At 39.3% G+C, this 13,588-nt stretch overlaps 2 protein-coding genes across 3 annotated transcripts; one reads left to right on the top strand and one right to left on the bottom strand.

The window, feature by feature from the left end:
- Positions 1-404: 404 nt before the first annotated feature.
- On the top strand, positions 405-4,596 carry ebna1bp2 (EBNA1 binding protein 2). The gene is made up of 9 exons (XM_088426687.1): positions 405-606; positions 939-1,022; positions 1,111-1,283; positions 2,169-2,292; positions 3,248-3,337; positions 3,425-3,500; positions 3,656-3,749; positions 3,830-4,001; positions 4,091-4,596. Exons 1-9 carry the CDS (start codon positions 511-513, stop codon positions 4,136-4,138), a joined length of 957 nt encoding a protein of 318 aa, XP_088282813.1. The 5' UTR covers positions 405-510; the 3' UTR covers positions 4,139-4,596.
- A 118-nt stretch (positions 4,597-4,714) lies between these two features.
- cfap144 (cilia and flagella associated protein 144) lies at positions 4,715-13,539 on the bottom strand. Of its 2 annotated transcripts, XM_088426688.1 has the most exons (6): positions 13,393-13,539; positions 8,140-8,266; positions 6,135-6,333; positions 5,951-6,010; positions 5,486-5,589; positions 4,715-5,405 (listed from the first exon to the last, which is right to left on the bottom strand). In XM_088426688.1, the coding sequence occupies exons 3-6, from the start codon at positions 6,250-6,252 to the stop codon at positions 5,274-5,276; spliced, it is 414 nt and encodes a 137-aa protein (XP_088282814.1). In that variant the 5' UTR covers positions 6,253-6,333; positions 8,140-8,266; positions 13,393-13,539; the 3' UTR covers positions 4,715-5,273. The 2 variants fall into 2 exon arrangements, with proteins under 2 accessions (XP_088282814.1, XP_088282815.1); XM_088426689.1 differs by lacking the exons at positions 8,140-8,266; positions 13,393-13,539 and having other exon boundaries at positions 6,135-6,398.
- Positions 13,540-13,588: the final 49 nt, after the last annotated feature.

Raw genomic sequence — 13,588 nt, 5'->3', positions numbered from 1 at the left:
ACTGAAAACCTTCTTCTTCCTACAACATAAAATTACATGACTCACTTATCTGTGTGAATGTGAAATAATAGAATAGAATAGAATAGAATAGAATAGAATAGAATAGAATAGAATAGAATAGAATAGAAACATTTAAAATGATGAGGAAACTTTAAAATGTTTATGATAATCTGATCAAATCATTCCAAATAGGCTCACGAGCCATGGTAGTGAAATGAAAGGATTTTCAGATAATTACACAATCGTTTTCGTGAAAATATTATTTTCACACGGATTAAATTACGTTTTTATTTTTTAAAATTTGAATGTATGCCTGGTTAATATTTTTTTCCAGTTAAGGTTCCTCTAGGAACGTTTGTTATTCACGGTTTTCCACAGACGATCCTTTTTTGTAGTACCACGTACACAAGCCTGTTCCCACGTGAACTGTAGTTGACGGTTTATGTGTGAACCTAGACCACCACCGCTGCCCTTCATAACTGGGACTATTTGGTCATTTATCTGGATCATATGGTGATTGCAAGTAAGATCATGGAGTTAAGGGAGGAAGACGAGATGTTCAGCGACGATTCCGAAGACGAAAACAGCGAACTGTCAGACAATGCGGTGAGTACGAAACACAGACAGTAATCTGCTAATCGTTAGCAAATAGTTAGCAGTTGGTCACGCTGCGAGATTTTTTGTTCTTAATTAGAATGGTAAAAATGCATCACCCGTTTGATCCCTCTTAAGAAAACGCTAGTTTTGTCCTGCAGCACGTATTGCGCTCTCAAAGTGTCTTATTTTTAACGCAGTTTAAGATTTATCTGGCCAGTGTTAAATTCGTCGTAGGACAACATTTTTTACTCTGTGCGTTTGGGTTCATATGTTTACGTGTGTGCTTTTATTGAATCACATTCGGAATTATTTTTTACATCTCGTTTTTGTTGTTTGTTTAGCTCCAAGAAGCTTTCGCTAAAGGCTTATTGAAGCCTGGAATGAACGTGGTGGTGGATAAATCCAAAAAGTTCGTCAACGATGCGGTGAGTACATTTACGCGCCGATCAATTTGTTTGATAATTTTGATTATGAACTATGCACATGACTGATCCTTGTAACTTTATTGTTTAGGGAGGCCTGAAACTCTGTTTGGCTGATTTGAAGAAAGACCTTCCCTGGGTGGAGAGATTGGACCTCACCAACCTGCCCGTTGAGGATGTTCTCTCTAAGATGAAAGGGGATGTGCAAAATGGGAGCAATGGAGAAGTCAATGCAGATGATGATTTCCAAAGGGAGATGTTTTTGTGAGTGTCATTTTTTTTTTAATCAATTGGCTGATGATCAATCCATGGTGTACCACTCTCGTCTTGTGTCAGCTATGCAAGTGCACATACCCAACACTCAGCACAGGACATAGTATTAAAAAAAAAAAAAAAAGAGACGAACTCTCATTTTTTTAAATTTAGCTTTTCACCTCGCATAGTCCAAAAAGAACTAATTCAGAGTTATTAATTTGCCCACACTGTAAAGAGTTTAAATTCAAGTAAATAACAAAGATGGTAAGATAGAGAATATAACCACAGTTTTTACATTGAACACAGTAAGAGTGTTGATGGAAGTGTGAAATGTAAACAATCCATATAGTTTACTGTTTTTCTTATTGAAGTGACGTGTTAATGGAAAACAAGCAGTTTGTTTAACTCAATGTCGTCCTCATACTACTCCTACTATTACTACAACAATACTATGAGTATGTACATTTTGAGCCAGTAGCCCTTGTCACATTCTGTGACACTGAAAATGTAGTGCATGTTGTTGTTTTTTGTTTTTTTTAAACAATACTTAGTATTGTACACTTTACACGTTCACATTAGCATACACTACACAAGAGTAGCTCTGTCCAAAATGAGCTGCTCATTAGTATTGTGAACAGTCAACAGAAGTCCTTTTCCCAGCCTGCACTATAGCTCTATAATTTTCGGTTTAGTGAAGAGAATACAGAAGGAAATCATGTCAATATTTGTACCTATCACTTGATGATCTGAATTATCAATCAAGATTTGAATGGGAGAAAAATATGTGTCGCTTTCAGGGTGGTCTCATTTAATTTTGCTGTACATGTGTGAAAGGCTGTCTTACACGCCAATATGCTTGCATAAGATATCATCGATTCACTGTTGTTTTCACAGCTACCGTCAGGCACAAGCAACAGTTCTTGAGGCGCTGCCGCTCTTGAAAAAGAACAACATTTCCACCAAGAGGCCTGATGACTACTTTGCTGAGATGGCCAAGTCTGATCAACAGATGCAAAAGGTACTTTCATTACTCGACTCTCAAATTGCCATGGGTAATCATGTCTTTTGTTACCTTCAACCATTCAAAGTTGGACTCCCAATGAACAAATATGAACTCATAATCTTAATCGGGATCCACATTTATGTACACATTTCATTCTGTAGTTTCCTTTGAAATAGAGTCTCTGTACTGTTTAAGCGTTGCTGCAGCATTCGGACATTATTATTTTGTACAACGTAGTTGCACTGCTTTTGCACTGAGCTGGTCCAGATACAATATGAAGATAAGACTTGAGTGTGTTTTGCAGTTGTACATGCTCTGCTTTTTTTGTTCGGGGCTAAACTGCAATTTTGTCCTCCAGCTCAGGTCCATTTTAAAGGCTCAAGTCAAGTTTCTGAAGATGGCATTGTGGTGAATATTTGTGTAGGATGAATTAAGCAGCAAAATCCACCCATTTTTTAAATCTATCTCGGGTAGATATTTTGTTACTTGCTGTCGACCGAAAATGACATCACTGTAGCGCAGAGCTCAGGTGATGACGAATCAAGCCGCATCTTTTCGACTTGACATGACAAAGCTCAGTTAACAAGTGAGAATTCGGAGACTTTAAGCACTGTGATGTCAATTTCAGTTGGCATGTGCCAAAATGGCCGCTACCTGAGATGTATATAAACGAGTGGACTTTTCTGCTTAATTCATATTCCGCAAAAGCGATAATAATAATAATGCTGTGTTTCAACAAGTTTGGGGGGGCATAGAAAATATTTTAAGGAAAACATTTGACGTCACTTTTTGACCCCTTTTAAGAATTTTTGAGAATTTACTATACATGGCGTGCTTTATTGCATTGCCTAAAGTGACTTTGATTAATATTTTGCCACATTGATTGACTTGGCCACTGACTCTTGAACTCGATCAAGCTTCACAGTATAAGTGTGCACCCTCATCTTTTCCTGTCTATTCCATTTTACAGATCAGGAAGAAGCTGCTTGCAAAACAGGCGGTAATGGAGAGGTCAGAGAAGGCAAAGAAGTTACGGGAGCAAAGGAAATTTGGCAAAAAGGTTACTTTTAGTGCTCTCTTATTTTTGACATGGAGGAAATTTCCGTCTGATTCAGTAATGTCTAGTAACAGCATTTTGGTATGTTAGGTACAAGTAGAAGTAATCCAGAAGAGACAGAAGGAGAAGAAAGCAATGATGTCCGCTGTAAAGAAGTACCAAAAAGGTTGGTTTGCACAATTGTGCTTCCGACAACCATTTTACATATTGGATTTTGTTTTAAGTGCCAGATAGGCTTGACGGATGCAAAATGAAGCTCTTCTTTCCTCACTCATCTGTTGTGCGTGACAAGAAACTGTTGTATGATCCATCCACTTTCAGGGATGACTGACAAGTTGGATTTCCTGGAAGGAGACCAAAAGGCATCCAGAAACGATGCATCTCAGAGCTCAAAGAAGGCGTTGAACAAGAAGGGGTAAGCACCTGGCATTAACTATAGTAGTAGATCAGATCCTCTCCAACTCTAGTCTTTAATTGTGACTGAATCTTTATTAGTCCCAGTGCCAAGAGAAAATATAAGGATCAGAAGTTCGGCTTCGGAGGCAAGAAGAGTGGAAAGAAGTGGAACACGAAAGAAAGCCATAATGACGTTTCCAGTTTCCGCGCTAGTGTGGCTCATGCCAAGGGTGCGAAAGGAAATAGAAAAGGCAAAGGAGGAAAACAAAATGTAAGTCGTACAACCATTATGGAAAGCAAACATAAGGACATGTCTGGTTCTGCATGTGACTGATTGTTTTTCTTCCTATCGTCTTCTAGAAACGTCCTGGGAAGTCTGTGCGCAAGAAGATGAAGGCTCGCTCGTAAAGGCTGTGTTGTACAGTGGGACTTGAACTTTGCTACTAGGTGGATGGGAGAGGTTGATGTGGAACAAAGCATAATTATCAGGCCACACAGACTTTCTGCTGAGGAGGCTCTTTGGAGTACCCCCAACCTTTTATATTAAAGACTTTGGAGCACACCTGGGAGACTTCAATATCCCGCAGGTGTTACTAAACTTCTAGCTTGATATTTCAGACATTTTCAGCCATTGTGCTTTGAAATGCCACGCAAGATATTATGTTCCCGCTGGTGTGCCAATTTGATCCTGATTACATAAAAGTAACTACACTGACCCTCCCTAACGCTTTCTTTTGTGTATGTATGTATGTAGGTGTGTTTGTGTTTCTTTACCCCTTTCAGTTTGAAGCCCATGGATCTTGGCATTTTAAAACCTTTGTTTTTAAGAAGTTTTGTTCGTATAAAGTTATAAAATGGCCACACGATTATGGTTTGAGTCTGTGAGTTTCCTTATAAATGAATTAAAGAATGACTCCACTTAACTATAAAGATGTTAATTTATTGTTTGAAAAAAAACACTTCAAAGTTCATTTAAACATTGTCATGTTTAATTCACTATGTCCTAAATAAATTCACAAGATGGCAGCCTTATATTGAGTTACATCAAACACAAGATATTGCACACGCTCTCCGTTATAATACGTTGATGTGTTGACTAAAACCTCAAATTGAGGTACTGGTTCCACTAGTGTAAACACTTGTAAAAAGGGTTGTAGCTATGTTCACAATACGTTCAAATCTGGGTCGCATGGAACATTTTCGCACATTTTGGAGGTTTTAAGGGCGTTTTCGACATGTTTTAGAATGTTGCCACAAACGCGTGTAACTTCCTCAACATTGCGGTCAGCCTCAAGGCAGCCATCTTGACCAGCTTTTCTTCAATTTGTAGAGATGGCTGGTTTACGATATTTATTTTTCTCAATTTTTTCTTTTTTAACAATAAAAGATTTTTTTTCATGTGACATCCATGCCTCACGTATTTTTCTGCGTTTGGTCACATAATATTTGCAAGATCACCGTTGATTGATTGTAACCTGAGCTCTGCACGGCTGTCTGCACAAATGACTTTTGTACTGGGGTGTGTATATCCACTGTGCGTATATCACAACTCCTTTTTGGTGATTGCGTTTGTTGTTGGTTTATTTTGGAAGCGCAGGACAGACTCTTGGTGCTTGGTGATGTCTGAGCTGTGTCGGAAGAAATTAAATCTGTTGTCTTTGCGGTTTTCTGGAATCTGTGGACAAAACAAATTATGGGAGGGCGGTTTATTTCCGCAGGGAAGTCAATGCCAAAATGTACTTTTAACATCCTCACCAGGGCTGTTGACACCCATCCAATCTCCTGGCTTTCAGTCAGCGGCATTGCATATTTCTTCGTGGGCACCTGGCGAGCTTTGTGGAATGCTTCAATGAAATCCACTTTAGGGGAAAGGGCATGATCAGCAATTTTCTTGATGGAACAGTAGCTAAATCCCCTGAAGTAATAATTGTCATTTTCAAAAGCAGGGACAGCATTTTCCCACGGACAGCCCTTCCTGACCAGGTTAACGCACATTTCCAGCTGAAGACATACTTTACAGTCATCTATTTCATAAAAGCGGAATTACACACGATTCTTCTGAAATCAATCCACTTATTCAGATTTGCTGTGGCCAACAAATACAAACCCTTTAAGAGGCCAGTTAACTGTACACATTTTTTAAAGATTTTACGTAGCCAATTTAAATTACTGCTGACTTCAAGACTTGTGGAAATGAAAGGGAATGGTCCTTAAACTTACAGTTTTCTGGAATCTCTTCTTGGGGTTTTCTGCACATGGGTTTGTCGGGTAGGATGTGTACTGAAAGTCACCATGGGAGAGATTTCAGAGAAAACTCATATGACAAAAAAACGCACCTACAATCCTGTGTGTTTACAAAACGTATAACGCTATAGAACAATATAGTAAAAGTTGATTGACTTACACTTCCTGTGTGGGTTGATGCTAAACTCAGTGTGGAGTTTTTGATGTCTCTGTTCTTTCCGGATCATCTCGACGAGAATTGCATTCTGAAGGACCACGTCTATTTTCTTTGCTTCCATTTTACAAATTCAACTCAATAGATGGAATAAAAGTAACCCCGGATCCGTGAAGCTATTTGTGTCCGGCGTATGAGCCGTTGCCTAGCAACAGAAAACTCACCATCAATGTCGCAATAACAAATTTAGGCCACACGGTGAGGCTGCATGCTCAGAAATTAGCGTTGTGTTTGCCTGCGCTGATAGAGACGTCTGAATTTCATCACTTGGTGCTTCTGCCATACCTAAGGTATGTCATTTCGCATATTTTATCTCAAGTATCATCGGTGAATTCACGATTTTACTCAACCTGTAACCGGTAATAACTGCTGTAGGTATAATATGCACAGCCCATGGTAAGAAACGTTTACTTATTAACACCAAATTAGAGCAACCCATGGTGTTTCTTTTTTTAAGTGGCTTCGACAAAATGTCCGACTTGGCCTCATACTTAGATTCTCTGAACAAAAGCCACTGAAAAATTCACCTATTGTGCTACAAATCGTGGTTCGTAAATAAGTAAGCAAACTTGATTTATAAAGCATATTTAAACACAGTTCACCCAGACCCCAAGTGATGTACATAATGCTCTAAGAAAACTAATTAAGATAAAAGCAAATGTGTAGGTGGGATAGATGAATTTGAAATACTGCTTATTCTATAATTTAAAAGTATCTCACTCTTTTTCGTATTTCTGAGGTGTAATCTTAAACATTACGAGTCAAAAAGTTAGACATACCAGGAGAAAAAAAAAAATAAGACAAATTTAAAAATGGTTTTCATTGAAGGGTCATTTTATCCATTTATTTAATTTTTAATGTCGGAGGCAATGTGTTGCATAACAGAGCACGTATGTCTGGTATGTCTGTTTAAGGCACATTTTTGTAAAAAAAAAAAAAACCCAAAAACCTCTCTATCCTGTCCACATGCTTTTTCAGTAACCCTTGTCCGCATGATATTTGTGTGGAGTGAGGCTATGTTAGCTGTCCTTGGGTAACAGGCAAGGGTACGCCTCAATGTGCAATAATCATGCTCTTTAGCCAGTATTTTTAAGTGCATTACTCTCTATCTTATTACTAGTGCTCCCGAAAGTTGACACATTTTTGATTTGTGATATGCATGTTGTTTAAAAAGTTGAACTTCACTGATTGGGCCCCTTTAAAGCAAGCTTATAAAAGCTGGTGAATTTTGTTACTCAACATGCACCAGCCATACTTGCCTGCAGGGGGCGGAGACTTTATGCAAGCTTTGGGGTTAAAGTCATCTTGACTGGCTTTTGTCTTTCAACACATTTTCTACTACTGCTTTTTAGGGTCCCCTAGTGAGAATTATAAATAATATTAATCATAATTAATCAAAATCTAAGTGGGTTGAACTTGAGCCAGATGTGTGCTATGTGTAATTCTGAAAACAGATTTGGAGCTTTTAACCATGCCAGAATTTTAATTTCTCGCCCTAAACATGCCCAACGTGTTATATTCCTTCAACGATACATTTCTAGGCATTCCTTGCTTATTCCGTGCGCTCACAACGGCCCCATCCGAGAAGGTAAATATGAATAGAGAAAAGCTTATGACGACAGAAGAACTTGTACCTCCCCTACACCACCCCTGTACATGTTGCCCTTATCCATGTCTTTTAGTTTTGTTTTAGTTCTGGAGTTGAGATTTTGCACCTAGTCGGCCAAGAAAACAGCAGCATTTCATTTATTATTTACATCGTTTTACTGTAGAAAATGTCAAAGTGGTGAAAATGTGTGTTTGTGGGCACACATCTGGACATTCAATGTCAGTCACCTACGGGCGGAATTTTCGTTATAAAAAACAGATTCCCATGGGTACAGATTTTATAGGACTGTGTCAGTAAGTGTGATCTATAGACACTGTTTTGATTTTAATGTCAGTAAAACACCTGTTTTGGCTCCTTCATTCACTCCACGACCCTCGTGAAGATAAGCGGTCAAGATGATTGCTGGATCGACTAGCGGCACTGAATGACATCATAAAGGGGGCGTGACAGCCAAGGTGAGAAGCATAGCCTGCCAATGAAATGTTTTACTCAGAATTAGAAATGTCATTAGCATAAAACTCATATTTAATAAATTGCCAATGTGCCAAATGTAATTTATATGCATATATGTAACTGTGGAAAGCGTAAAATGATCATGATCTAGGTCCTTTAATACAACCAGTAAAACAAAAAACGTGTTTTAATAGTTTTTCTTCATAAACGATGAATATTTTTCCTTTCGGGCACTGAGGTACGCCTTTACACGTCATACTATTTGGCATGATATCATGAAGGCAGTAGTAATGATGTTTAATTGAAGCATCTTTGTTCTCCTATTTCCAGATGTGCTCACCACTCTGACTCCATTGGGCCAAAGTAACACATTTTAGGTGTTTCACAACTTTTACGCAATAGAATGAGTTTGGGTATGAATATAGGTTTTATGGTGAATGCTGTCATGAGGACAACAAGTTTGTTTTTGTCTGAGGACCTCCTGCTCTGCCTGTGACTCCCAGTCAGCTGTGACACTTATCACAAGAGCAGATTCCACCCATTTCCCACCTCTCTTTCTCCTCATATGCAGTGATAACATTATTTCTCAGCTTTTTATCTCAACTCTTCTTACACTAGTACTGCAGAAAGGGCTGCCGTGTTTTTGCATCTGATTATGGCGTAAATGCTTTCCTGGTAGCACAATATTTATGCAAGTGTATGTATGTTTAAGAGCCAATACAATACACCTGTATTCCTCAGTTGCTCAAGCTATTTATTTGGCCCTGCAAACACCAAGCGACTGTGTGTGACATGTGCAGGTCCTTGTACATACATACAAACCCACTTCTTATTCGTTGTTTGTTTTGATAGTCCTGTAGGTGCCTGGGCTCAATGGAGACACTGTGGTCGTGGGAAAGCTGTTACCATCAGATGGAAGTTATGTGTCACCATTGTTCTTATCTGTAATCTCCTGTTTTGTCTCGCTGACAGAGACTTTGTCAGTAAGGACAAACCTTTAGAGAGATTATGGGATGGACCCCATTGCAGGTAGTGCAGCCAGTGTTTAAAGTACATATTTCATTTAGGATTTTTTTTTTTTTTTTAAGAAATATGCTGTCCTGCTTCCTTCCTGCCTCGTTCCTTTCCTGTTTTCCTAGGGAAAACATAAAATCTTAAAGTTGAAACATTTGCAGTATCTCCTAAATGGCTTTTTCATCACCTAGTTGCATGCACTGCATGTCTGTGTTAGTGGTTATAGCAGGGTGTGAGTCAGATGTTCCTTGCTTCTAGCAAGCTTATTAGCTAATTTAAGATGGGTAAATGGCAGGTCATGACACCATTGGTCTGTATGTGTCTTGTTGTTCGTGTCATTGGTTTGTATGTGTCTTGATAATGCAGATAATACTGTATGTGCACTTACAGTATATACATGAAAAGAAACATCAGGGGTCACCAACCTTTTGAAACTGAGAGCTACTTCTTTGGTACTGAGTAATATGAAGGGCTACTATTTCATGTGAAGACACCGATCATGTACAACAATTGAGGAACAGCTGTAGTAAATATGTAAATCAAGTGTAATATGTAATGTAAATATTACACATGTATAATTGTGAAATTCATAGAAAATCACCAATTCTGTATCACTTGTAAGCTATTCAGGCTACTCATGTGATCTTTTGGGGCTACCTAGTGTCCGCAGGCATCAAGTTGCTGACCCCTGATATACATCAATGCAGCTCTATGGCGGGCACAAGCTAGTGCAAAATGTAGGCCAGTCCCAAGCCCAAATATGTGGAGAGTTGTATCAAAAAGGACATTCGCTTTGAAACTGCCTAACTACGGAAGTTCACTCCAAGTATTTCATACCTCATTGAGGGCAGCCTATTTTAACAATGCCTACCATCGGTGGTGTTCACCTAAGGGTGCCAGAGTGGAAGTTGTATGTGGGTTAATACACAAAAAGACATGAGCTGAATTCTAAGGTTTTTGACTGTTGAGACTATGACAGGAAAAGCATGGTAATTGGTTGAAAAGCTTTACCATGGTATACAGTAGATGGGAAGAGAATTGGAGTAGAGGTTATCTTTAAGGAAGAGTTAGGAATGTCAAATCAAGTGATGATGGTGAAACTTAATTGCAAGGCTGTGATTTAATGCAATTCTGGGTTATACCTTAAAGGTATGTTTTGACCCAGAAGAGAGAGAGGAATTCTGGAAGTAGCTACATGAAGTAGTTCTGAACATTCCAGGTGGTCAGAGGCTCTGGATCAATGCAGATTTTAAAGGTTATGTTGATGAAGAAGTTATTGGTAAATATGTCTAGATTACATCTTGTGCAGATGTATTCTGGCTTTTTTTAAATTATTATTATTAAGTAGTGAGTTGAGGTTGAGGATAGTATAGCTACACAGCATGGAATGGTGGTTTGCAAGACGACTCTGTTGAGGGTTTGGAAGATACAGAAGAAAAAGGTAGAGCAGTGAATTGTGCAGTAGAAGTTAAAAAGAAAAATGGCATGCGCCTTTCAAGAAAAGATGAGATAGACCTTCATTGGACAGAACGAGCTTCCAGAAGACTGGACCACTGCAGCCAAGGTGATCCCTGAGACAGCAAATAGAATACTTGCAATATCTTCTGGTAGTAAAAGAGCAAAAGCGACTTGGTGGAAGGACCGGAAAGTGCAGTAAAGCATATAAGGAAAGAAAAGAACTGAAAAGATGTGACACTGATTGGACTGAGGAGGAGACAAGAGATGTGACAATGAAAATGTGTTGATTGGTTGCCACTACAATGCTGGATTGCTGGAAAGGATACTTTGAGGATCTGATAAATGATGAAAACCAAAGGAGGAGTAGAGGAGGAAGTGATTGCTAAAGTAAGAAGTAATTGGTAAAGAAAGAAACACTAAAAAATTTGAAAAAGTATATGGTTGATGGTCCTGACGACCTACCGGTGAGGGTTTGCACGAGAGGTGGCTGTATGACTTTTGACCATAATATTCAATAGCATCTAGGAAGATGAGAAGATACCCTAGGAATGAAGAAAATGTGTGTTTTCAAGAACAAGCGTTATGTTTTGAGTTGCAGGAACTATCTAGGAATCAAGTTGATTAGACACAAAAAGGAGCTATAGAAAACATGTGGGAAAATAGACCTAGGACAGAAATGAGTATTTGTGAAGAAAATATGATTTCATGCCTCACAAGAGTACTACCGCAGTGGTAGTATGGCTTAGTTGTAGACTAGTCATCTCCCAACTGAGAGTTGCAGTTGAGAATTCCGACCATGGCGACCATTAGTGATGTGATGTGAGGTTCACAAAAGTATTGAGTCTTTTGAACAGTTCTTCACTACGTATGAATGATAGGAATTGAGTCTTGTCGAAATGAGGCAATCTTCGGCTCGATTAAATAAAAAAATACAAATTAACCTTTGAAAGAAAACACGACAAGTCACAGGGTGACAGACAGAGGAGTGGGGAGGAGGAGTAAACAACATCATATTGTCAGCAGCTCAAACTGGCGACCGAGGAGAAGTGAATGGCTGCAGGCTAGATTTGATAGATGTAATAGCTTTTTTTCCCCCAAACATCTCAGGTGCAGTCTACACGTGTGATGGGCAAGCCATGTAAAGTGTTCTTTATATTTGCTTTATTTTTTGTTTGATTTTAGACTTTTTCCATCTCAAATGAAGCAAAGCTTGGGACATTTACCAACATGGCTATACTACTTATGACATACATTCAGCCCACATGTTATTAAAACTTCTATTTAAGAAGGGAACTGTTTGTCCTACTGCTTAAACACTCAAACGTAGGCCATGAATTGCAATGTGTTACTAATCTTTTTTTATTTTATGCGCCGAGTTGCTCCTGATGCTGCATTATCAGTAGGTAAATGAGTGGCAAGGGTAAGATGCCGTATTTGCCTTTGATTTGTTGGTGGGAGTCACTGAGAAGGTGAGTCAGAAAACGCAGCATCGCGACTTGGTGGATCTCAAGAAAGCCTATGCCTGGTTACTCAGAGAAGAGCTGGGTTACTTCGTGAGGAAGTTTGGAGTGGCAGAGGCGTGTGTTTGAAAAGCGCAAGACATGTACAGTATGAGAAAAGCACAACAGTAGTGAGATGCGACAGAGGAGGACATCAGGCTACATAAGAAGTCCGCTCTAAGACCATTCCACCTTGAAATAGTGAAAGATAGACTGAGACTGACAGGTAAGGTTAGACTGGAATCCCCCTGGACCATGATGTTTGCAGATTGCATTGTCATCTGCGATGAAAACAAGAAGTGGGTGGAGGAAAACCCTCGCAAAACCCTCACCTCGAAGTACCTGTGTAGCTAGCCAAAGACCCTGGTCGCAACAAGGCGCTTAGAAGATTCCTGGTAGATACTTAGGGGAATCTCCAGATCCGGAACGTTTTTGGGTATGAACGGAAAGCGGAACTCAAGCTACCAGGGTACAGCGGAAGAGTTCCTGCAGTTTGAAATGGGCTAGTGGTACAGTGCCTTCTCTATGAACAAGATGCCTACAATTCTTCTCGCCAACCTCAGCTCACGCAGACATCTTTCCTTGCCCGAGTGATGTCTGTTTTGCGTGTGTGTGTTATGCATTGGAAGTAAAGAGCAGATTGAATTTTCTCTAAGTGTACTGCCCGAAGACTGCCGGGATAGGCTCCAGCATATCTATGGCCCTCGAAAGGATAAGCATGTCTGATAATGCTTGGATAGTACAGAATTAAAATGACTGAAAAAGAAGTAAAACTTGAGCAGCGAGCAGCTATTAACGACTCTCATTTTGGGTTATGCGGCTTGTTGGAATTTCACTTTTCTGGAAATGGCTCAATAAGCCTTTTTTTCTTTTACTAGCGGCAATTGAACGGGACCTAATAAAACGTTTAACTCAAAATAACAGGCTGGATCATCCTCAAAACTAAAATTAACCGTGAGGATGAACTCAAATGGTTGTGGGTTTTCCTATGTGCAGCTGCTCCAACTGTGAATCATAGTTGTAAACATATTCACAAAATTGGTTTTCTTAACATATCTTTAGCCATATTAAGGTATCTTTTGAGTAAACAAAGATGAAAAGAAACACACATGACCCCCCCATCTAGACACCTACCCTGGAAGGAATAAATACATCAACAGCTTCCACTCACCTGGGATGACTCAGAAGACAGGTCAAATGTCCCTAATGTTGTAAAAGCCTTGTGTCGCAATCTCTCTTGTAGAACTACAATCCAAGTGTTTGATGGTGTTGGGGTCAGGGCTCTCATATACTTCAACACCAAACTCATTAAGCAGCCTTTCTGAGTAAACAGCCATGTTGATCCAAAACATTTGTCATATTATGTG

The sequence above is a fragment of the Hippichthys cyanospilos genome, chromosome 10, assembly GCF_059441005.1.
Source record: "Hippichthys cyanospilos isolate Australia breed blue-spotted pipefish chromosome 10, RoL_Hcya_1.0, whole genome shotgun sequence".
Lineage (NCBI taxonomy): Eukaryota > Metazoa > Chordata > Actinopteri > Syngnathiformes > Syngnathidae > Hippichthys > Hippichthys cyanospilos.
The sequence above is the reverse complement of the archived record's forward strand: the minus strand, read 5'-3'. Positions and strand labels throughout refer to the sequence as shown.

Excerpts from the sequence above, each read along its gene's own strand:
- ebna1bp2 (XM_088426687.1), top strand. The coding sequence starts at position 511 with ATGGTGATTGCAAGTAAGATCATGGAGTTAAGGGAGGAAGACGAGATG. Across the intron at positions 607-938 it reads GCGAACTGTCAGACAATGCG|CTCCAAGAAGCTTTCGCTAA; the intron begins GTGAGTACGAAA and ends TTGTTTGTTTAG. Across the intron at positions 3,338-3,424 it reads AAAGGAAATTTGGCAAAAAG|GTACAAGTAGAAGTAATCCA; the intron begins GTTACTTTTAGT and ends TTGGTATGTTAG.
- cfap144 (XM_088426688.1), bottom strand. The coding sequence starts at position 6,252 with ATGGAAGCAAAGAAAATAGACGTGGTCCTTCAGAATGCAATTCTCGTC. Across the intron at positions 6,011-6,134 it reads CATCAACCCACACAGGAAGT|TACACATCCTACCCGACAAA; the intron begins GTAAGTCAATCA and ends GGTGACTTTCAG. Across the intron at positions 5,406-5,485 it reads GATGGGTGTCAACAGCCCTG|ATTCCAGAAAACCGCAAAGA; the intron begins GTGAGGATGTTA and ends TTTTGTCCACAG.